At 40.8% G+C, this 25,956-nt stretch overlaps 1 protein-coding gene across 4 annotated transcripts in view; it reads right to left on the minus strand.

Annotated features, from left to right (window-relative positions):
- Positions 1-25,956, minus strand: part of NFATC1 (nuclear factor of activated T cells 1) — a 106,439-nt gene that overhangs the window by 14,955 nt on the left and 65,528 nt on the right. Inside the window, exons 8-9 of one of the 4 annotated variants that reach the window (XM_010708281.2) lie at positions 16,146-16,525; positions 15,839-16,034 (exon numbers count right to left, since the gene is read on the minus strand). In XM_010708281.2, the coding sequence (XP_010706583.2) occupies positions 15,839-16,034; positions 16,146-16,525 (576 nt within the window). Of the gene's footprint in view, positions 1-15,838; positions 16,526-25,956 lie in introns of those variants that run through there. The other 3 variants (XM_010708282.3, XM_010708284.2, XM_010708283.2) reach the window with 3 other exon arrangements.

Consider the following 25,956-nt stretch of genomic DNA (forward strand, 5'->3'; position numbering starts at 1 on the left):
TATTATTTGGAAGTCATTTCCAAAGTTAGCCTGATGGAAAAGTGAAGGTACTCAAAGTGGCTAGCCTAGCAGCCGTCTTTGCCTAGCAGCTAAGAATTATCCTATCTGAGCTTTGCAATTATAATAATAATAGTAGCTGTAATAATAATAATAGTAGGTGACGTAAGTTTCTTGCTCCAGTGACTTTTCATCAGTCCCTTTGGCGGGTACTTCTTCCTAAGCACTGCTAAAAGCACTTATGGGAGCACACCAGACAAAGGGGAAACCACGAGCGGGGGAACACAGGGGTGGCTGAGCAATAAGGATGCAGCTCCTTGGGAGCAAGAGGTTTCTCCAGCAGTGAAGGCAGGTGCTGCCCATGTATCAGCTGCACCCCTGTGCATGCTGTGTGCCTGCTGGGCTGCACGAGGGACCTGTCCCTTCCCAGCACCTCATAGAAAGTGATGTAGGCACACACAGCCCAGGCATGGCTGGCTGCTCAGGCCTTCCTCCTGCACTCCCCGCTTGTTTATTTATTTATTTATTTCTGTTACTGGCTTTGATTGGAGCCAGAGCCTTGGGTAAATCAGAGGAATTTCTAGATTTTTCTGAGTGCTGTGAGCTCTTGCTGTTTTCCGGTACCTACTTCCTGCCATATCTAAAATAACAGCAGCTGCATGGGCCTGATAGAGAAGTGCTCCAGGGGACAAATTCTCACAAATGGGGTGGGAAAAGAAAAAAAAAAAAAGAGAGACAGTTATTAGGGAGCTGATAACATGCACAGCCAGCATCAGATTCGTCGTTAAGAGTCGATAGTACTGTAGGCTGTGGATGTTGCTGTCAGAACAAAACAATCCCTGTAAAATGGTCATGGGAATGATAAGTCTCCATGTTTACCGGGATAACAGAGGTAGCTTTACGCCACTTGTCCTATTGTATGGAGTATCGGGCCTCGATTAGCTAATGTCTCCGAGGGCCAGATAAGCCAGGATGAATGACCTGTGCTAGAAGCTTTCATGCTTTCTCTTTGTCATGGCTATCTATGGATAGCTGCTATAGAAAGCCTTGCACACATAAAGAAAGCCCCCACATCAGAGACAAACATTACAGAAAATGGAAAACTGTTGAAATTATCCAGTTTTCCACAGAGAATGTATGGTATGGCGTTGTCATTGTTTCATGATGGACTGCAGCACAAATGAGTGCAGCAAATCAGGAGGCCTCCATACTGGCACAAATTGACCTGTTCTACAATGCACAAATCTAAAGAGGACTCCTGGCCTCAGCAACACTGTCAAAGTTTGGGCAGAACTTTTAGACCATGTGCCAGATATTGTTGTGAAACGATTCTTAGTAACTGCTTACTCCAGGATAGAAATGTCTCTTTCCTACTGGTATAAAGGGGGATAGAAACAGGTGTGGTGCATGCATCCCAAATATACCCTATATTACACCCTGTTTAGCATAGGAGCACAGCTCTCTCTGAGATCCCTTCAGTTTACGCCATGTAACCAACACAAACATTGCTTTAAATACTAGCACACCCAAATAACCAAGAAGAGCCCAGTAAGGGTTTCTGAAACCTCTGCAAGTCAGTCACGTTACACGATACAAATAGCATTTCATATTATTGTATCACTGTTCACTTTTGCATTTTAATGTAATAAAATCTTTTATAGTTGCTCTGTGAACTATAATTTGTGTATGCAACAACTTTGGGGCCCTTACATTTTGACCCAGTATTAGAATTTTCCATGTATATGTTGGTTTTTGTGTTTTTTTTTTCTTTCTACATAGGTCTTTTTAAAGAACATTCAATGATAGGTTATCTTGTCTGAAAATAGGAGTTTGATCCAAAAAGCACAGAAGAATTTCTACTGACTTAATTGTCTTTGCACTGGACCCTTACTAAACACAGGCAGACATGTGAAGTAGGTCTACAGAAATACAGGGTACAGGTCTGAAGGCCTGGCAGGAAAGAATCACACACTGCAATGCAAATGTGCCATTTTGCTGATTATCCCTTAACAATCACTTAAATCACAGAATCGTAGAACCACCAAGGTTGGAAAAGACCTCCAGGATCATCTGCCCCTACTGTCCATCTACATTAAATAACTGTTTTCATGTTGACATGAAAAAAAAAGAAAATAGATTAGTTCTCTTCTTTTTGCAGGAATTTTGAATCACATGCAATTTCTGATGTCAGGAGACCTACTTCTGAATCTCAAGAAGTACTTCTGATTTGCAAGAAGGCAGCTTTTCTGTTGTTACTTCACTGTGTTGGCTTTAATGCATGCACACACTGGTGCACTTTAATCATAGAGCCCTGCAGGTTCTAAATCATCTCTCTCAGTCTAAAAGTCTTTCTTTCACTTGCTTGAGTGCACAGTTCAACTGCCAATTTTTATTTGTTAAAATGATGTTCTGCTACATAGTTCTCCCCTTCCCTACAAGAGGCTCCTTAAAACACAATCTCTGGTTCATGTTTTGTTAGTAACAATTAGAATTACACAAAGTGGCCAAGTTTAGACACAGCAGACAACTCTTTCTAGCCTGAACTCATAAAGCCTGAATCTATTACAAACATTTTTTTACCAAAGAAACACAGTCAACGATACAAGAAAGTGACTTTGCATTTCAAATGAAATACAAAAACTTAGAAATGATGAGGTTCTGCTGAATTCTGTTTTAAAAACTGTTACGGCTATGCTACGTATATGTAGCATACATGTACATTATACGAGTATATATATATATGAGTACATTAATGGCAAACTTGTTAAGGAATTTGGGAATAGGATTAACAAACTAGGTTAGACTAGATCACAAAAAGAGATCAATCAATCATGATTTTCAGCTTTTGTGCAAGAAAGGGCAACTACAGAGAAGGTCAGAGACAGCCTCAAGAACAGCATTACAATTATTTACTGACACAAGACTGGAAAAAACAACACATAGCTTCAAGTAATGCAACTTGGACTAAAATCTTTTGGAAAAGCCCTACCTCTTCTTATTCTACAAACCAGAATTTGTTATTGGTATACCATGAAATATATGACATTCATTCATACAAATTAATTTCCTTTAGTGATTTCCACTGGCATATGAGAAAAAAATATAAGCCTGTAATGGAAAGAAAAAAGCTACACAGAAATGTCTGCTTGTACTTAAAAGTGAAGTAATCTCAAGTGAGCAGGTAGCTAGAACCATCTCTGCAGCTAGACCATTCATTCTTAAGTATTAGTTATGAAAGGTAGAAATCAGCGCAGATGCGCTGCATCTCAATGAATAAATGCTGATTTACTGTAGTCCTCTCTATCAAGAGTAACTGAAAGTTTTCCCTTGAAAATGAAAAGCTAAGATTTTCATTTGCAGGAGCAATGTGCAATTCAGATATCTTTTCCATTTTCTGAGAGCTATTCATACTCAGACAATTGAAAGAATTCTTGCAATCATTTAAGGTGTGGGGTTTTTTACTTGTTGAGGTGCTTCTCCTCAGTAAGAGCTTTTCATACAACATTTAATGTCTTTGAATAATTTTCTGAACACTGATAATTCAGAAAAGAGGCACAGGAAGGCAGTGACCAACACTGTTCAGGGAACAGTGCACCACAGAAAGCATGAGACAGCCTCATTTGAAGTCATGTTAATCTGTCAGCTGCTCCCTGAAACCAGCTCTCAACTGACAGCACAAAAATCACATTGATGATCGTTGCAGAAATCCGGATTTCTTTACCAGGGACGCCATAGATTTTGCCACTGAAACATGTGTATTGCTGGTGATGTCTACCTAACTGACTAGAAATTAAGGTCACAGCTCCCAGGATTAGATAAAGACAGTCTTGTCCCTACCACTTTCCTGACTAAAATACAAGAGAGTAAGTTTCTGTTTCAAATTTCAAAAGCAGACTTTTTTTTTTTTTCTTCTGAATATTCATTTAACAACCAAAGAAATGGTCCATCCATTCGAAGTTTTCTTAAAGGGGAATCTTGCAGCTTTATCAAAAGTCCATTTACTTGTCATACTCTATCATAATAAAATGTGTCCGACTACCTAGTCTGTTTTACACGGGCAGGCCCTGTTGCAGTAAACTAGATCACAAGGACAAAAGGTGCATTTTGCAGCAGCCAGCAGGATGGAGACCTCAGACACTAGACCTTAATAATCAACAGAAAACTTCTGGATCAACACTTGGTTACTGCTCTGTTTAAAATGGCGATGCTCCCCATAATGAAACCCAATGGTAGGGATGAGATGAGAGAGGAATTTTCTCTTTTAGTTGAGTAGATTATTGTTATTTTTTTTAAGCATATGAGTGATTTTGGTCTGGAAACACAATTTTTTGATGAGATGCCATTCAGTCCAGGTGTTTTTCCCAAGTTAATATTAAATATAGCTCTGGAAAATTCAGCAGATGTTTCAATTTTTTTCTAGATCCAAACTTTAATTTTTTATTTTTTGCTACTACTTTTTCTTTATTGAAGTAGTTGACTCTAATTGATTCTTTAATGTGGTAATTCATAATGTGTTTTGAATCTCCTGTTAATTTACTTGCAACTTTGCTATTATTTCCTGTGATTTAACACATCCTGTTTTAGAATGTCCATCAAAGTTGATGGAAAATTTTTTCATGGCATTTGGATCACATCCTGACTGTAATTTTAATGCCATCTTTCTAAAGTTCCAAAGTAAGGGGATTTCCTGTTTTATTCTTCAATCATATAACCTTGAAAACGAACTTTTAACAATCCTTCCCTGCCTTGTCAAAGGCCAATCACTTCTAGCAATATTATTTTCTCTACATAATTTCTATTGGGGAAGAGACAATGAAAAATTCTTTCTCAAATTTTTTTCTGATTTTTTCAAGAACGCCCTGTTATATTGTAAAGAAGTTTTAATATAAAAGATTCTCACCAAGTTTAGGTGGTGTGACTGTATTACTCAAAGAGTACTCACCATCCCCTTATTTTTTAACATATTTTTGAGGATCTGTGGGCTTCCTGCAGGACCTCTCTCCATTCAATGGTAATTCTGAAGCTGTCTCCCTGGCAATAAAGCACAGAGATAACTCCCATGGAAATGCCCCAATGGAGCTGCCCCTATGCAGTGCAGTAGCCTCACTGCAGATCAGTATCGACATCAGACTGCTGCTTCATGAATGGTTTTTTTTAGGTCTCATTTAACCTGCTTAAGGTTAATGCTTATTTCATCATCTCCTTTCATTTTTCTCTACTGTTAAATTATTTTGGGGCAAAATGGAGCATTCTTTAAATATACTTCCATATGGCTATTACTACTCATTTCTACTATTTCAGTTTTAGACAAACTTTTCTCACACCCACACTCACCATTTCTCCTCTTCTTCCAAAATCCATCTTTTCTCTTTTTTTTTTTCCTTGAATGAGCATGCTGTATTCAACTTTCCTCTCACTTCTCTTTTTCTCAAGCCTTCTTTTGTTCTAGTTATGTCACCAAGTAGTTTCGCAGACAGACTTTACGTCTGAAACTTTCAAATATGTGCTAACCTTTTCACAGCGTCATGAGAAAGCTTCCCTTTTTTGTGTGTGTTCCCCACGTAAATGTATATACATTGCCTTTGTTGCAAAAGATGCTTTCACATTACCGTGTCCTTCCAAAACCTTATTCCTCAACATCATCACAGCTGGTTCATCATTAGTACTTTAGTTTACCACATTTGAGACTCTGAATACCATGAACCCAAAGACATACCATTATAAGGGGAAGCTGCCTGGACAAGTTGTTAAGGCTTATGCAGATGCACTGAGGTGAAAGCCCTCAAGCAACTAGCTGAGTCCAAGTGCAGCCTGGAATGTGGTGGAACACAGCTAGGACTGGAAAAAAAGCCAACTAGGAGACAGGAGCTCATCCTGATCAGTTGCTTCAGTTTACAAAAAGAATAGCTGAATAACAAACATTTAAATGCCTGAAAATCATTCATCAACAGTGACAACTACAGCTCAGAAGCTTGCAACAGCATGGAGCCAGATTTCAGAGCTGCAGAGGGCAACTCAGTTCAGAAACTGAGCACAATGGAAGTCCCACAGAATGGGCTTCTCCTCTTGACCTCATGTTCCTAAGAAGTCTTACTTAATAGACACCTGTATGAGTGTCTCTCAGCCAACTCTTATGGACTCTCAGCCAATGCACCTTAAAGTAGAATTAGTATACTACGTGTTATATCACACTACTTACGCATGCAGGTTGCTCCAAAAGTAATTTCTCCTATTTATTTCCATGGAAACTACAACAGATATAGGAAGCACAATAACACTATTTGATAGAGCAAACTCTCACCTACAAAACACTTTTTCAACATAGTCATCACCATTAGCTATGCATTTTCACCACAGCCTGCATGCTGCACTCATAAAAAACGTGCACCTGCAGAGGTGACCCACTGTAGCTGTCACCACTGCTGAAATGCACCACCCCCATCTCACTGTACTCATGTCTTCTGTTTGGTCTGCATAAACATTCAGCAGGCGTTGATGAGTGTCCACGGTGCAATTTTTTCCAGGTGGAGGAATTCAGTGACATACTTCAGGCTTCATACACACTTCCATGTCAGACGCCATTTTGTCTGACTGCCCCTCTGCTGTTGTCTGTCACACAGCAACAAACTGTAATGAAATACTGGCAGGAAGGCTCAACCTCTCCTACCATACCACCACCATCTGCCTTTAACACTGTGGGTCAACCTAATAAAATAGCAGGCATTACTTTCAGAGAAGCTCGTTGTATATATGCACACATACATACATTATGTGTTTGTTTATGGATTTGCATATACAGGATAGGCATGAAGTTTAAATATGTTGCATTTTCGCATTTTTGGAGGCTTCACTCATGACCCCAAAAGGCTTTTTTTCTATTTCTTAAGTAGTTTGCACAAGAATTTATTCACAAGATGGCAATGTAATACATATTTTCCCTGAAGCACTAGAAAAAGAGCTGACTGCTGCTCCCAGCGTATGAAAATTGGTTAGTTATATCTATTCTAATATCTATCCTGGAACCACAAAGATATCACAACAGGTATGAAATGGAATAAATCTTTAGCCTTAGCTCCCACAGAAGGCTAACATCAAGAAAAATCTGGACAGCAAAGACATGAAGAGTAAATTCCCACATGAACGCAGAAGGCTAAAACTAAGTAGAAGAAAATAACATTTGGGCAAAGGCAAGATGAGAGGAATGTTCTTCTACAAACATGATGCTTGGAAACACAAGTCATAACTACATAAAGATGAAAGAATTTAATCCACTAAATGTGGACTTTAACGGCCTGTATAATTGCTTCCCAAGATCATTCAAATGCACATATTCTTGTGCTTAGGGCCAATACAGTCGAGGATTTTTTATGTACTTTCAGGACCATCTCACTTCCTGATACTTGTCTTGTAGTAGACTTGAAAGTATGGAAAATGCAGAAGGCCAACCAACCAAGCCAAGAACAGGGCTGGGCCAGTTTTCTGGTTTGCAGACAAACCCAACCAAACTGATTAACAAGTAATAAGTCCGCAGTTTCCTTATTTCTTACTTACCAATAGTTTCTGAATATTTTCAATGTTTAAACTTCACAGGCCTTTTCAGTTACAGAGGAGGAGGAGGGGGACGTTTTGAGGGTCTGTTTTTTTCCATAAGCTTCCTCCCAGTCCAGTGATAAGCCTGATGTGGAAAGCACGTTCCCTCTTTGGTTGCAATCGACACTAGCCCCTCAGAGAGGAAAAAAGATCAGGAGCCAGGTTATCAAACAGCCCATTCTTGACAGTGATGGTCAAGCTATGTGCCCACAGTTGTCCAGCAGATGCAGATGACACAACTGACCATGCTGCACATGAATCTCCTAGAAAAATTTCCTTCTCTGCATGTCTATCTGCGACCAGATTGCAATGAATACAGCTATTATGCATTTTAACTACCAGCCATATGCCTGGTCCTGTTCCCAATAAACCCAAAGGGAACAGTGTTATTGACTTAAGTGGGAGCAGAGGCAGGCCCTCTGCCACTCTGCAGTCTAGCAACATTACAGCTTGCTAACACACAGCCAAGAGCACTGTACGTGAAGTCAGTGAGTTTGCTCATGAGAGCACTTCCTCTGACACGTATATGTTTTCTGGGCTAAGTAAGAGAGTTGCTTCAGCCCAAGTCTTCTATTTGCAGCAGAGGTCTCTATGATACTCTCCATGTAGAAGAGGGATTTTATAAAGCAACTTCCTCAGCATTGTTTTGCCAGGAGGGATTCAGGACATGAGAGCACGGAGGCCATCCATGAGCCACACAGCCACACCTGGCCAGCTAACACTGCACAGCTCAGCAGAACTGTTTCAAACAAACAACATATTCCTAAAATGAATTGCATTGGAACAAAGCTTTCTCAAGAAGCTTGTGCTTCTGCAAGCCACATATTTTCCTTGGCGCTCCTCCAGGCTTAAAAGCAGATGTAAATGTTACAGAGGCTCAGATACAGCAACTTCTTCTCCCCTGATCGCCAAGGAAAACTTGCAGAAAATAACCCACGAAACCTTTACCATTTGAAACAGCAATGCCAACAGCCATTACGATTGAAATAGGAGAATGGAACAGACATGGAAGTGGGGGGCAGTTTTTTCCCCAGTTAATTACACTGTGACTACAAGTGTGAAGTTGGCATTCATTAAACAGAGGCAGTGTAATGCTTCATGACCTGTACAGTGAACAATATGAAACACGTGATGTGAAGGCATGCATGCAGATGCACATCAAACAGAGGCTGGCTGAACTCTGAGCACCAGAAATCCTCTGGGGTATCAAAACAATGCAAAGCATGACCTAGTGATTTCTACAGCTTTCCTATCACTTTACCACCTCTTGGTCCCAACTTCTGTGCCTCCTTAAGTGTCTACAATCACTGAATGAAGGTGGAGGCACTCAGGACTTCCCTGCAGAAGCTAGATCTGTCTTGAAAGCTCAAGAATCAAGGGCCTGCCTGGGTATCTAAGCGCTGGTGATAGAAGAAAAAGTTCATTGGTAGATTGCATAGGTACTGCAATTAGAGGCAGTCAGATCTGCTCTGAGAGTCTTCCAGGACTGGATGTGACACCTAGTCTGATCACCAGCTCCTTTGGGGACTTCCTTTTGGCGAGCCTCTAGGGAGACTCAATTCACTTAAACTCGCTGAGGGCAGCGAAACTTCCTTCCTAGTCCAGGAGTGTGGTGTGGTTTTGTGTAACAGGACACCCCTCAAATTCAGACTCACAAGTCCACCAGCGATCTGACACTAACAAATTACTTCAGTCCTCCCTTACTCATCGTGCACAACCGAAGTCCCGAATGTTAACAACTCAGCATGTTTTATCACAGTAGCATGTACACTTTCAATCATCATTAGAAGTGAGGAGGGTCTTGGGGCAGGCAGCAGGCCAGATTAAGTAAAACTTTCCATGAGGACAGCTATTTGTTTTTTCCCAAAACTGCTACTCTAGGCCAAGAAGGAGGGAAAAGCTCACGCAAGCCAGACTGAAGTGTAGACAGTGTTACTGGACTTTGCAGACTACCTGCATGTTGCTCTAATGACATCTGGACTACTGAAAATCACAGAGTGCACTCAGGAGTTTTCAAAAGCATAACTGTGGCAGCAGCAGACTAAACTTAATGCCTTAAGAGCCAATCACTTTAATCATGACGCTGAGATGTATGAAAAAGGATACATTTCAGCAAAAGAATAATTCTGTCTGCTATAGTTCCTGTTCAAATAAACTATATCACCAAACCACGTGCATTTGAAGAATACAGAGGAATAATAAGAAAAAGAAAAAAAAGAACATATGGTCTAGGGGCAAAAAAATTTCATATATACAGTATAGGAGATATATGGACTTGTCAGACATCTAACAGTTCAACACTCTGTAAGCAATTCATGGGAATGACATTAGCAATAGCTCATATTACGTCCAGGAGTTACAGCTTTTACTGCAAAAGTTATTTTTAAAAGAGTCATGTTTAAAATGAAATGACTGGCAGGGCTGCAGCTTTCAGTAACACTTTACCTGTGGTTTTGCCACTTTTACATACTTATTGGGGGCTTAATGCTCCCAATTTACCTTTTCAGAGTAAAATAAAAGTTGCAATGAGTGCATTCATTGGCACGGCACTATAAAACTCACAGCTGTGCAAAGACAATCACAAGAACAAAAGCCTCCTTGTTTTAAAAAAGATGATGATATGGTTTTTTTGATACTTTCTGTTAGCCGTGTATATAAACATCAGATATCTTCGTTTATGGTTATGTATATTCATCTACCTACATGAAGATTTATAGTTCAGATCAAGTGAAGATCAGGATAGCGACTTTTATAAATGTGTCTGTGTGGAGTGGAGGAGGCTGACTTAATATACAAAACTTCAGACAAGCAATCTGTCTTTCAGATATTGTTATTCCAGCTCTGGCATTTACATGGGACCTGGGGCATTCTGGAAAAGAGTTTTTTAAACTGAGGGTGAAATTCTGGTCCCACTACAGTCAGTGGAAGCTTGCTGCTGCCTTCAAATGGCTGGGACTTCATCTCAAAATTGGGTAGAAGTTGAAGAAGCCAAGGCCTTCTTCAGCTTCTTAACTCAAATGTCCCTTTATTAAAAAATCCTCCAGGTCGCTGTTTCACTTTTCATTAAAAATTGCTTTTGTAAAGTTTTATGCATTCATATAGCAAGTTCAGATCAAAGCACGGACCCAGATATCTGCTGAGAACATAAATAATACACCTTTTTCCTGTTGGTACCAATGTGTTTCCCACTAGCTTTTTAGAAATACTTCATTTTCATCTGTAATGAAAACTAATTTCTTTGATGTTTCTAATGGCAGGAAATAATTTCACAATTGATTATCATTCTGCTGCAGGTAAAAATGCCATAGCTTTTGGGAGTGCCAGTTACAACCCAAAAAATGTTTCTTGGCATTAACAAACCTAATTGAACTCTCCATCCTGGTGAAATAAAAAGATTTGGAGATTCTGTGTTACACCCAGACTACACTTGATCCAGGAAAGGGAAATGGGGATAAGGTAGATGATTTCAAGTCACCTTTAGCATCCCCTGTTGTGAGCCTGGCTGGTCCCCAAGCTGCCTGAACATCCTGAAAGCTTGTGAACATAGCTCCATCACTTTTGGCTTGGAATTTCTCTGACCACTAAGAAAAGTAATCAAAATTTGAAAAAATTCTTTGAGTTTCCCCAGACAACAGAAAAGGAGTAGGATTATTTCAAAAACAGACTGTCACAGCTTTTGACTCAGGTCCCTGTTAGAGGGCTAGTGAGAGGAGCTACTCAAAAGTGAGATACAAATTAAGGTAAATTTTCACATCCCCTTGAGATAATGATTGGTTCCGGGGACTAGGGAGAGTTCTCATCAGCTCACACTTTCCTCAAACTGGCTCTCTCTTTTGGCAATGTCAATTCTGCTTTATCCCTCCAAAGGCTGTACAGCACTTTAGACTCATTGACCCCCCCCAGAATGTTTACTCTTAAAAGCAATTATCTGCATGTATCTGTACTGAAGATGTCCTACAGGTAGACAAATCAGACTGCTTGTCTGCCTAAGGATTTTCCATGGGGTGTACCACCCTACACATCCAGCACTGCTCCCAGGTTAGATCTGTAAGGGGAAAATCATGTAATCTTTGCTGTCTAGAGCAAGGACAACATAGGCACATGGAGACAGTGTTAGCACTGGAGTGGTCTGCCAGGGTGCCGCAGCATGCTGCAGGCTGCTGCAAGAACTCCTGGCAAGGAGGACAGGAGACAACATCTCTTCTATTGCAAAGAACCAGAAGAGGAACAGCACGAGGCATAAATGTCACATTTCAGCTCCTTCATCAGACCATGCTTTTAAACAGCACATCAAATCTTGCTGTGAAAGCAGCAGCAGGAGTCAGCCATAATCTTTGTTTGGAGGTTGAACTCATAATTATTTGAAATGAGTGCTGGTATACAAGCCAGATAGTTTTCAATATCAAGAGCATAGCCATAATATATCAGGTATCACTTTATGGGGTGAGTCTGAAATACGTTATACGTTTTGAATCATATATGCACATATTGAAATGGACAGTGCATTTAATGAGTAACCCAGGTGGCTACTGTAGGTTTTGATTTAAAACAAGATTGCCAAGACCAAAGCTTACTTGCCAAAATGGAAATCTCTTTGGGTGCTCCCTTTATATCAGTTCAGCTGCCCACCATTACAGAAGCAGAGAAGTGTTATGTACAGGATATATATTATATATACTCACTGACTGTTTTTTTCCATCTTTACACTCCAGTATAGATGGTCTATATTTGGAGTTACTCCAGACCACAAAGAATGAGTATTGCTTTGATCCCATAAACTGAAACCAAAAAATTTCAGTTTATACCTGTTCCAAGATTGCTACATATATATTAGTTACATAAATTAAACCTCTCCAGATTTTTTTTTTCTAGGAAAACAAAGCAACCAAAACTTTACCAAATATCATCTGGCATAGCCAGTTAGATATTTCATTTGTCCAGTAGTCCCATAAGTATGTCAGACGTCTGTATCTCACACTTTTCGTAAGTACTTTCAAGTAAAACTGGAGGTATTAAGTAGTTACAAGACACTACGAATATTTATTTATTTATGGAATTATATATTATTTATGGAATTATGGAGCTTTGCAAATTTAATTTTTAGTGTCACCTCAACACTGCATTACTTTTAATCTACCTTAAGGATGAGGGAAAGAGTTGATATATTTAGAGTAATATGGAAGGAAAGCAGTGAAGTGAAGCATCTGACATCACTCTAGCTCTCGTAGTGACATCAGGTACAAATATTTAGAAAAACTGAAAGTAATTTAAATTATGCTATATAATTTAAAGATGGATACAACTGAATAATCAACAGTGGTGATGCTTTAAAAAAGAAAATCAGGCACATGTAAAATCCATTCTCCCTCTGAACAGTGCCTTATTCCACAATTAGTACCAGAGGTACTGATCAGACAGCCCCAGGCTCAAAGGCACTGCACACATGGGGTACATATCTCACTGAACATCAACTACTGGGACACCAACTGCAATCATATAAGTTTCTAGGCAGTCCCCACAGTGGCCAAACTGTCCTTTGAGACTGTGTCAGGAAGGCAAGACATCAGCCTTTCATAAGTAGGGGGTGAGCATGATATGGGGATTTTTTTGCTGAGACAGGATGAGCCGATTAGATATTTGCTGGGGAAGATAAAATGACATCAGATGTGGCTGCAAGGCACTCTAGACTATGGGTGTCTGCCACCCAGTGTGGCCCTACTGCAAAAGGCTTCCTGCACGTCTGATGGGCTGGACCCACCCAATGCAGTTCAGTGAGCTGATCCAATGGAAAACTGTGTAGATTTTGCTATTCTTGTAGAGATAATTTTCTATTAGCCTGTTCTGCTGCTACACAATTAATTGATATTACTCAAGGGAAGCAGCAAGAGCATGTGGCCTAGATGGACTGATGCAACCCTTTCCAGGGAGAGCCTATAAGTTAATCAGATTAATTGTAATGTGAAAACATTATCTGCACAGGTTGTTCTTAGGTTGCTTCCATGAATGCATAGATGTAAACTGGCTTTGAGCCTGACATACAGTTTTGTGCTTCTGTGCTGTGTCTGAGGTATGTCAGTGTCCTGACCAGCACATATCCCACAAGATGTGGTTCCAACCTCCAGCTCCTCTGCTGCACAGTTCCTTTCTCAGACCCAACATACAGATGAACAAGAAGACAGTAGTACTCTTTTCCTGACATCATCAAAGGCAAGGCACAGAGCGGATGGCCTTTTCTTTAGGCAGTGAGACAGACGAGTAACAGTAAGCTCATGTGGACAAGGCTGCATCAGTCTGTGACAGACCTAAACATCAGCTTAGTCACAGAAAAGGTAGGTCCTCTAGCTACCATTTCTGATTACCCATCGAGAGAACTGCTATTGCTTAAGTTTTTGAAAAAACATACATTATTCTATCTTCTGTTATATATCGTTGCCCTGTTACATCTACATATTATTTTCTTGGCTTATAGCTCTTGTGGTCGGCCATGGAATGATTTTGATAACCTGATGGATACCAAAGGGAAATATATCCGAATTTGGTGAGCTGAATAGATCCTCAAAGTCAACTTTAAGCATCAGTGCAGATGTACATGGTGGTTTCTACAATTACTTCTGTCTGTCTGTCAAATGACTGGTATGCATGTGTGTCCAGAAGAGAGAATGGAACAGAAATGGGTAAGGACTAAGCCGTTTCTGCTTTGTCAGAGAGAATGAACGTTGCTAAAAAAAATTAAAACTTCTGTTCCAAAGCTGTTCTGCAGTAAAGCTCCTGTGTTCCTTCAGGAGAGAGCTGAAGTAGATATGATTGATAAGCTCTGCTTTCCACATCTGAGCTGCAGTCCAGTTCCTCCAGCAGAGATGAGACAAAGGTGGACTTGGTAATGCTGTCACAGAAGTGCTTGCTGGATTGTGGAGAGGTAAAGCAGAAAGACTATCCATTCTTTGTGCTTTTCTAGAAAGACAGCTATAGACTAGCCTTATAGAAATAACTTCCAGTTTCAAAACCAAAATCCAGGCACGATTTTCTGTTCTGGTTTGTGTACACTTCTTGTTTGGTTTGTTGAAAATTTTACTCTTCACAGTGCAGATATGTGGTGAAAAATGTACAGTATATGAAGATAACATTGTGTCAAATAATGTGTTGTGCAACTGAACTCCTAATTAGGGAAATTCCTCAGACGTGTCTATCATGTAATCAATAACAACTTCTGCTGCTAAAAATGATTTTCCTTTTGAAAATCAAAAGACTGCTCCTAAAGCTCCAAAACATTCATTTATAATCCTAATTCGGTGAGTATCATGCTGTTTAAAATAAAAATTGTGTTTTTTTGTTTTTTTTCTTTAAATTCTCCCTGAAAGACAGTTGCATTCAGAGGTTCCTTGGCACTAATTGGTTTCAATGCAGCCATTTCAAAAGCATTTCTTTTTCAAATAGCATGGCATGGCATGTTATATAAAGTTATACGGCTATTGGAAGGGAACTCACATACTGCATTAAGGTGAGGGTTCAGAATACTTCTGGGATACTTAGCAGCATGTGCTAAATCACAGTTCAGTGAGGTCACATAATCAAATTCCAGATTACCCCTTTTATTATGCTCAGCTAATAAATCTTCGGAAGCTGGAGTCTGACAAGTTCATCGCAGCATTTTAATATTTCAGTGGTGCATGTAGAATATATATGCATAGAAAATCTTACCAAAAAAAAAAAAGAAAAAAGCAGCAAGTCCTCAATAAGAATAAGAATGGAAGAAAAAGAAGTAATATCAGATGCCACCAGACTGAAAAGTTACGCTGAAAGATGTGTCACTATTTTTAATTTAAATTTTCACAACTGAAAGAGAGCAGTTTATCATTTAGTTCCAGTGAGAAGATTTGTGTATCAGAAATTTTACTTCATTATGGACAGAACAATGTTAAATATGTTTTCACTGCAGTTTCATGAGTCACTGACATAGGCATAAGCCAAGACCATACAGTTAAGATTATTGCAGTGTAGCTGTTGGTCATGCAGCCAGCTCTATGGTAACTGATAGCATTAAAGGCTTAGATAATATGGTTTCATTATTGCAAGTGAAACTGAGAACCTTTTTCCATATAGAAACAAACCGAGCAAAACTCAGTGTAATTCCACCAGGCTGTTAATCATACTTTTTTTTTTCCACCCGAATTCAAAAGGAGGAGGAAGTTAAGGGAACTCACTGATAGAGCAACATGGTTGAATGCAAACCTCTACGCTGTGGAAGACTTACCATCATCCAGGTACATCTGGTCCAATTCCTCAGGTTCTCGCTTGATCGTTACAGGAATAGGGGCCAAATTATGATTACTTTCCTCATGCAACTCTGGCAATGACAGTGGTTGGGTTGTTGGAGACTCATTTCTGTGAACCTTCGGCAGTTGCTGCTGCTGTTGACCCATTATGGATGAGTGAGTTGGACTGCAGGACTGCAAATAGGTTGGCTCTTGGGTAACAGATGGAACTGGAGAAGAGGGACTGTTGGGATAGAGTGTTTGTTGATAACCAAGGGGACAGCTACTGCTCAGATGTTGACTCACCTGCGGCTGCAGCATGATGTGAGATGATTGCTCGGGGGAGCTTGGGTGCACAACTATAGACCTTGGCACTTCCTGTATGGTGGGGACACCTCCAGCGGGCTGCTGAAGTCCGAGGTGACTGTGGCCGGGGTTGGGGATGCACTTGTAAGGAGAGGATGAAAGGTCGTGCAGCTTGGGGCTTGCGTTGGGAGAGGGTGACATCACCGTGTTCCTCTGCTGACAGGAGGCGAAGCCAGCCATGAGGCACGAACCAGGATCAGGGGGCATCATGATCTGCTGGTTGTAGTATGGTTTAGAGAGAGGGCTTAAGCCTTGGTTCATTGGTCCACAGGTTTGAGCAGGCTCATAGTCATCTGTGGGTTCTGTTTTTATAATTGGAACTGTTAAAAGAAAAAAGTTTTAAATAAACATGAGCTGCATATTGGTATGATCAAGTTGGCTTGTGGCTAGGATACCCTTTGCAAAACAAACAACGTCTTGAATAAGACTCTGTGTGTCTTTTGCCTAGTTCTCCCACCCTATAAAAAAAAATGAATGAGTCATCAGCACAAGAAAGTCACAGCTGGTTTTAATATTGAAAAGGACTATTTTCTTTGGACTCTCCTCCAGCACTAATGTGCTATAAAAATCTATTTGCAAATAGCTGTGCTTCAGTGGAAGCTTTGGACCCAAGGGCTCCATGTATTTGTAGTAATCAAAGCAAGAATTTTAACTTGGACATACTACTGCATTTCTACGGCTACTGATGGCCCATTTGATAAATGTCTGCCCATTTGGTAAACTGGTGCATAATAAGGTAGAAATGGAGCTTCAGAGTTTAGCAAAAGCAAAACTGCAAAGAAAAAAGACAAAGTACTATGTATAATAGATTTTCAATTATAAAGATATTTTTGAAAGAGTAGAATTTGATTTGTTTAGTTTTTACACAATTGTATGCAATCTTGCTAAAAAACGAGTGTAAAATACTCAAGAAGTCACATCCAACTTTTTGTGATTCTAAGTTGGATACAAGTCCCTAATGCCAGCTCCTAAAAGGTGTTAACTCAGTCTCTGGATACCAAGAAATACTGATTCCTGTTCTACATCTCTGCTTGCTCTATCTACTGTCTCAAAAGAAGTCCTAATTGAGCTGTTAAACCGTGACATTGAAATGGCACCAGCTCATGGATAGAATGACTCAGTGAGTATCAATCCAGTCATGAAAAATACAAAGCTGCTTTCTCAAGTCAGAGGAAAGATCTTCCTTAAATCAGCGTGCCTTTTTCACATCAGCTATCTGTTTCAAATCAGAGAGGTGCATTTCCTGCTTCTCCCATAACACATGCAGTATATAGGTAAAAGATGCCTACTTTCTCTGTCAGGAAAATTATAAACAATAGGGCCAAGTCAGTATGTAGATGCATTTCTTCTAGTCAGATGAAACTATAAGACATAAAACAACTGACTTTGGATGCCTGGTGGCATTTAATCTTCTTTCTCAAAAGAGATCCACAGAACAGCCATAGCTTAAATGGACTGTTGGAAATGTATGGTGACACCAGAGAATGTCTGTTATACTAGGATAACAAACCTGTTGTGGCACAAAGTTACTAATGAAACATGTTCGTACAGCTCAGCTCAGAGCACATGCTTGTCATGAGTGTTTCTCTGTCTTTATATGCATGTTTTTTACTAACATCTTTGTAGGTCACTCTGAAAGCAATGCCTGCTATTTATTTCCATGGAAACTACAACAGGTACAAAAAGCACAATAACAATATATGATAGAGCAAATTCTCAGCTACAAAATGCTTTTTAAGCACAGTCATCACCATTAGCTGTGCATTTTCACTAGTCATAACAAGATCCTGCTTGTTGTGCTCATAGAAGTCTGCACCAGCAGAGGTGACCCACTGTTCCTGTCACCACTGCTGAAATGCATCACCCCCCACCTCATTGCGTTTGCATCTATTGTTTAGTCTCTAAAACATACAGCAAGCGTTGATGAACGTCAAAGGGTGCAATTTTTTCCTCATGGAGGAATCCAGTGACACACCTTTGCTTCATGTGCACTTCCAGGTCAAATGCCATTCTGTCAGACTGACCCTCTGCTGCCATCTGTCACACGGCAACAAAATGCAATGGAATACTGTCAGGAAGGTTCACCCTCTGCTGCCATACCACCACCATCCACCTCTGACGTCATGAGCCAACCTAATAAAATAGGAGGCATTATTTTCAGAGCCACCCTTATATTCTCCAATCATTTGCTTCTATATTCGTGTATTAGTCTTTTCAACCCATCAAAATGTATGTGTGAGTGTGTGTACCTAAAATATCTTTTCTGATGCTCACAAATTTTGCTGCTAGTGGATGCAGTTCACTACCCTTGTTTTACAGCCCCCCAGGCTCTTGTTAAGTTTTGCCCTTTTATGTTCTTTTATATATAGATGCTTGCAACACTTGTTTCAAGATTTCCATCACCCCTAGTAAAAACATCTCTATATATGTATCAAATGCAAAGGTGCCACTCAGGATGAATGTACTGAGGATAACGGACTGTCATTGGAATCCTCATAATCTTATTTTCATCTGCTTGCGTGCTGTACGCTGGCTAGCACCACTACTAATACACTTGGTTACAGAGAAGCAGAATCCAGGTTTGGAGACAGCTTTATGAAACCAGTATCACACCCTTTATGAAAATGCAAGACCAAAGAAACGCACCTAGATAAATATAGCAGCACAGATATTGTAAGAAAATACCTTTAACAAGTTCCTGAGCTAGCAAATATTCTCATATGTTTTATATTAGGTTCACTGTACTAGCACTAACCACAGCACAGCTGGAAATATGATGGTTGTTGAACACTGAATTTTCCCAATATATCACTGTTATAGAAACACCTGTGCTAAATAATTCCAAGCTCAACCACTGGCAATTCAACTGCAATAAACCCTGGTGCTGTCTGACTTGTTATAACCCAGGGAAGGATTATAGCCCTGGTGGCACACAGGGCTGAAGGGAGGAGGCTTTATGGTTCCTGATCTCAGGCTGGTTTTTGTTGTAGCCCTTCACAGTACATCTTTGCTACTTGGCTCACCAGACACTTTTTGTCACTGCACTTTTGGTATTTTTCTATATAAAACCAGTGCCATGGAGTCAAATGAACGATTGTGAACATCAAAAATTTGTGCATTAAGTTTTTTTATCTCACTACTCCGAAATACAGCTGCCACAAGCAATAGTCCACAACTGCTAAGTACTGCTTTGCACTAGGCAACAGAACTGTGTGCAACAGGGGCTATTCCAGACCTATTAGTCCCCAAATTCTTGAAGGTGGTGACAGTAACCAAAAGTAAGTTCTGTAAATTCAGAGGCAAAACAGAGACTGGCATTAATTACAGGCACCAGCCACAGTAAGTCACAATAGCTTGGTCTCTGACAGTACTTTGGTAGGGGGAATGAAGGGGGACGTTTCATTTGACATCTGTTTACCTTGTCCTCTTGTATTGCTCTGAACTGATAATCTTGAACTCAGTTATTTCATGTACCTTGAAGCAAGTTTCTGCAAATGAACAGATACTGCCTGCAGCTAAGCTTAGAGCAGTCTGAGCTAACTCAGTCAAACCGTCTCCATTGCCTTTTTTGTGTTTTCAAGATAGGTTTCTTGTGCTAGACTAAGTACTGCTCTGAAAAACAACAACAGCAAAAGTATTAATTCTGAAATGGCAAACGGGTTTGTATCTGGCTTTTCATTGCTTTGAAGTTTGTGTAGATAACACTGAAGAGCGAATGCAGGGATCATACCATTTTGGGACAGCAGCAACTCACTACGCTTCAGAAGAGTGTAAACATCTTTATGAGGTACCAGTTAGCAAAAGAAGACTCTGCAGGACTTTTTTTTCCCTGTAGAAACCATTACTAATGACACAGATGATCTGGAATCAAACATTCAAAGGTGAGTATGTCAGCAGAAATGTAAGATCCTAACACTTTCCCTTCTGAGCAGACTTTAGCTACTGTATTTCACATGAATAACTATTACTTAACTTACGGGCAACAGAAATGCCACTGTTCCCTGCCTTGCTCCCTTTGTGGAGGCTGAGAACCTTAGCTGGGGGAATAGTTGGAGCAGCTGTGGATACAGACCTTACAACTCCACCTGAGCTATCACAGCATCTTCCTCTAGGTGGAATTGGGTGGATTCCTTCCAAGCAGGCAGGAACAATTACAGCCATTATTGGCTTAGCATTACCACCTTCCTACTGACTCATGTTTGATTGACTGCACACCTTTACAGATCTGAGCTAGAAGTGTTTTCATTCTCAAACACATCCCTTTGGAAGCACAGTACACTAAGTGCCATGAAGCATATGTCACTCACATTTGCACTGTCACTCACCTGCAGAAGTGATGCACTTCACGCAGGGAGATGTGATGTGATACACAGAGTACCTTTAATTTTCTCAGAATTAATATTTAACAGAGAACAGTAGTAGCCTGACTAACATATAGCTCAAAGACTTCAAATTAGTCATCATCTTAAATGACTTGGTAAGAACCTGCCAGCTCAAAGACCTGCTGCTAGTCACACGGCAGGCCTGGGCTGGCACTTAACTGAAGAGCCCCACAGCTGTTCAGAATCTGCAAGCACTTTTAGAAGAAACTCAACTATTTCTATGATTCAGTAGAGCCATAACGAACGACCATAAGCTTTCTGTCTTAAAGCTATGCGCTGGTGCAGAGATAACACCCAGTTTTGCAGACTCTCAGCTGACTAGAATGAAGAATTGTGACTGAATTTGCCAATAATAAATTTCAGCAATGATGTCAGAATTTGTGAAACTGTAAACAGAAAGACGATGCACAGTTTCTACATAAACTCAAAAGAATGCCATTCACTTCAGAGACCCAATTGAAGAATCAGGCCCTTGCTATAAACAGGAAAAATGTCTGTAAACTTGGCTGGTACGCTTAATTTTGAAATGCTTCTTACTTCATAATGCTTAAGGTCAGATGACAGATGATTTTAAATTTTCCTCAATTTTGAATATTAAAATAAGACAGAACTCAAAGTTCTAAATTAGTCTCATAAGCGACTTAATCTGTGCTAATTGGTTTTAAATGGTTCAATAATGCCTTCTTAGGCTCCGGACTTGTGTCATTATGTCATCTAATTTAATACGAAGTTCTAAGAACCGCATGTTGGCAGCAGACCCAGCTATAAATCAAAGCTACCTCCAATTCTTACTCAGAGAGACCAGGGTTATGACATCATACCGGGGCACCGGGCTGAAGACAATGGCCCTCTGTTTGGGTCTGAATGTGAGAAAAATATTTCAGCCAGTTCTACAAACCTGTGTTTAAATGAAAGGCTTTTCTAGCAGGTAAAATGCTAATACATCAAGCCTTGAAGAAAAATAATAAATCATGGACATTCAGTAAATGGAGTCAGAAAGTGCTTGAATATAAATTACATATATTTTTGACAATTCTAACAAGCCCATTTGCTTTTATGCTTTGGCAGTCCAGATGGGTTTTTAAATTTTTTTGGGGGGTGCTATTAAAATATGCGAACTGAGAAAATATAAGCATATAAATTAAACAGATGTTTGTCCTGATTAACATTAAACTAACAAATCCCCATTTCCATGTAGTATTATCAATGCAGGCATTTATGGCACTATAGCACATTTGTTTTGCCCTCAGTTTGACTGAACATATCAAACAGAATAGTCACTTTTCATGCTGCAGACTGTGATTATCTCTAAAGGTAAGGATTTTGGTTAGCATACAAAAATCAGAACACTACTTTTTTCATCATGCATTTCTTCAAATTATGGAATAAATATCTACATGATTGCTAAGAATTTGGGACAAGACTTCAGAAGAGCATCGAGGAATTAGATGGTCCAAATCTCTACTATTGAGCTGAGATCTGAACTGCCATTTCTGCCCCCACAAACTTCCTTTGTAAGTCAGTTTTGATGGAGGCAGTACATCCTCTTGACGTTCCTCAGGAGAAGCTGCTTCAATTAACACAAATACTACTGTTCCTCTGCTACTGGCTGACTGAAGGCATGCATATCTCCATGTGCATCTTAAATGCTCTGCATTTGTGCAAGACAAAATCATGGCAGTTGTGGCAACACTGGCTTAAGTGGAGAAGGGACCTCCCTCCATGTTCTGATTCTGGTCTGGTGCTGGGGAGAGGCAATGGGCTGGCTACCTCAGAAACTATAATCTCATTGTTCTGTAGCATCAGAGCAGCAGTAGGCCAGCAGAGTCTGCCAGCCTGTCTGCAGCCCTGGCAATCTCAGTGATGGAGGACTGGACGTTAAGGCCCAGGGATCTTCTGGGACAGCCCCTGTGAGGGTCTTTGCAGATACTGTCTGTGAACTGGATGTATATCCCTAGGCATCAATTCAACCAAAATGTTTTTTAAAGGTCAAGCTAGTATGAGACCTTTGTTTTTCAGTCCATAAAGCCAGTGCACAGTGTGTCAGAAACAAAGGGACCTGTAGGCAGGACGTGTGCATTTGCAGGTTTTTTCTACGTAAGTATCTGAATTCACTCACCCTTTCTTGATCATATGTTAATAAAGAATCCCACAGACCTTCACTGAGCTATCACACACTGATCACACAACTGTGGCCTCGTTCCCTGTGTGTGGTTGCAGGGGTGGAGCTATAGAAGTTCTCATGGGTGAGATCTCCTGGGCATTTTATCTGTGTGCTACCCTGGGAGCATGTTCTGCCTCTCCAGAAGAGCATTGGCCAAGCCACACTACTGCTCTTCCTGCTCGAAATACATGAGCTGGATGTCCTGTCTTACTTTGCCTAGACAAAATGGGGTTTCCAGTGAGGCCAAATTAAAGATTTTAAAAACTTTACCACCAAAAAAGCACAAATATACATCATTATACCTAGCACAGGGAAGTTTATAAAATTATCTGAAGGAAATGTTGTAAGAAATAAGAGAAGGAAATCTTTTCTTAGCACGTGTAGTTCATTAAATCTTCTTCTACATTATCTGACAGAAAGATGCACTTTCTCAGTGAGCAAGTGGCACACAGGGAAGCACTGAGCTCTCACACTGGCTCAACCTGCCAGTGCCCACTCTACCATCTGCTGCTACCTTGCCCTATACCAAAATGCGGGTTGCCAGAATGTAGCTGCTCAGCGCCAGTGCTGTGTGCCCAATCAGCCCTGCTGCATGCAAGCACCAGCCCCGCTGCTGCAGGGCAAGCCGGCTCAGCAGTAGAGAGAGCAGGCAGGCTGGTGAGTGAACCACGGGGCTGTGGGAGCACGGAGGGGTGAGGTGTGGGGTGATGCTGCTCTGGAATGCTTCTCCTGTTGTGTTCCCTGCCACACAGCGCTGCTCTCAGACTCACTGGGCAGCTGTAGGGAGGGAGCATGGCTCTGCCGTTGACAAGCTTTTCTGCTGCTTACTGGGAAAACTGCCTCTAACAGATCTGCCTGTCCTCTTTGGTTTTACATGTATATATTTTTATGTGAACAAATGCATGTGTATAGTTTTGTACAGTAATAGCATCCAGGTAGATGGGAACATGGAAGTCTGCCTATAAACTTGGACAGTGCCATTATCTGATTAGAAAGTGCTTTCCTGGTAACTCAATTACCAAATGCTTTTCAACAGCTGTTAAACTATTAGGCTGTTCAATGTGTATTTATGAAACAGAACATTTTGCTTGGTTGTATACACTGTAAACCAAAGTGAGAGGGGAGGATGGTAGGTAGAGGGCAGTTGATTTTTATGTTAGCACAAAAGACAAGAAATGCATTAGATTTCTTTCAAGAGAAAAGGGAAATATTCTTATTCCTTTTCTATTTCTTTATTAAACCCTGAAATGATGAAAAGAATAAATCAAGTAAAACTATCTTTTCTTCCTCTAAAGAAAAAGCAAGACCTGTGAAAGAAGCTACAACTTTACTTGCTACTTCTTTTTTAAAGGCAAAGTACTGATGTTCTTGAATCTCTTTGGACTCCTTGCCTGTATGAAACTGCTGCAGTTGAGATACTATGGCTTGACCTGTTGGGATGCTGTTTGAAAACCACGGTTTTAATCCAGATGCCCGACTGAATTAGATTTCTCTTTTAGATACAAGATGAGATTTCTCAAGATCTCTTAAGATTGTACCTCTTTATGGCAAATATTCCTCTCTGATGCAGGGTGAAGATGATTCAGATTAATGAGTGAAAACTAACACCAGAGATTCTACCTGCAGTATTCCTGCTGACAGGAGTCTCAGCTCTCCCATGTTGTCCCACATGCCTCCAGCATGATACGATACTTGGCCTCGTGGAACACCTTAAGATGGAGCCTTTACAGTACACACCTTGACTGCACTGGTAGGAGACTTATATGTCATTTCTGCCAGGCATGTTAAAATTCACTGGAGCAAAATCTTTTCAGCTTGACAACAAGGCATGGCGTTACACCACCAGTGCTGGCATTGCTTCTGCTCTCCTGACAAGGAGATGAAGCAGGGAGGGCAGGGGCTGTGGGCGGAGTTCTGCAAAGGCAGCAGTGGGGCACAACCAGGCATTTCAACAACTCCTGTCCCCTAGCAACTGTGTGGGAGGCACTGTGGGGACATGCTGGCAGGAGGGCATCCTCACTGCCCAAATTCTAGTTAACTGGCTCACAAAACTCCATTTGTACACTGTAAATGTTTCTGTGCTTCTAGACCTCTCCTCAGCTCTCGCAGAACTTGGGGGCCCAGCAGTGAGGGGCTTGAAGGACTTCTGTCCTGCTCAGCTTTTCTCCCCCAGACCATGCTGTGCAGCCTGGTCAGAGGACTGGCTCTTGCCCCATGCTCTGCATTTTTGCTCTCCTGGAGAGTAGTTTGGGCCTGGCTGACCTCAGCCATCTTGGCTCTGATACGCTCTTTGTTTTCAGGGAGTGATGCAGTCCCTCCCACAGCTGGCAAAACACATCGTTCCCATGTATTTCACCTACAGCAACAGTGTGGACCATATCTCCTTTAGGATCAATCACTGGGCTAGATTAATTATGGTGATCAGCCAGTTGAGGACAACAAAAATAGCTATCTCTGGTAATCCAGCCCATGTAATTCTAAACCTAATTCTCCCTTACACCAGTTTTACCTTTTGGCTTTTAAGCTGAATTGAAGATCCTAAAGCCCGATGCTTGCTAATGTGTACATGTAAAATCACTGGGAAGTAAGGAAGGGATCCCTTAAAATACTCCTGTAGAGGGATTTGGCAGTCAGAACCACGAATCAGAATGATGGGGAATATTTGAAAAGTGGGGGTCCTGCCTGAGGACAACCTTATGTGCTGGAACTTAACTATTCTGAGTGATTGTTTTGGTTGTGACAAAGTGTGATGGTCAGACATACTCAATGGCATCTATATAGTGCATGTCCATCCCTGCCCTTATCAGGGGCATCACAGCAGGTAATGCTCCTTCTTGGTCTTCCACAGAGAGGCAAAGTTCATCTTTAGTTAAGGATCAAGGTGACTGCATCTGCAGGTCAGATGCACCTGGCTGGGCTCTGCCTGATGGTCAGGACAGACAATCACCCAGACAAAGCATGGGCAGCTTCAAAATGAGCAACTGGAGAAGTATTTGACAGAGTAATGCTGGAGCGAATGAGGGGAACACAAATGTCTCTCCTCCGCTGCCACCATGGACCTTGCTCTCCTGCTGGAATGGAGTAGCAAGGCCGATTGGCCTGGTGATGATGAATGTAGCTATCCTCTTAAATGGAAACAGGACTCTAACAAAATCTTGCCTGCTTTTTGTTTCTCTGTTAAATGTCAAAAGTAGCAATCAGTCAT

Source organism: Meleagris gallopavo, chromosome 3 (assembly GCF_000146605.3).
Source record: "Meleagris gallopavo isolate NT-WF06-2002-E0010 breed Aviagen turkey brand Nicholas breeding stock chromosome 3, Turkey_5.1, whole genome shotgun sequence".
NCBI classification, from domain to species: domain Eukaryota; kingdom Metazoa; phylum Chordata; class Aves; order Galliformes; family Phasianidae; genus Meleagris; species Meleagris gallopavo.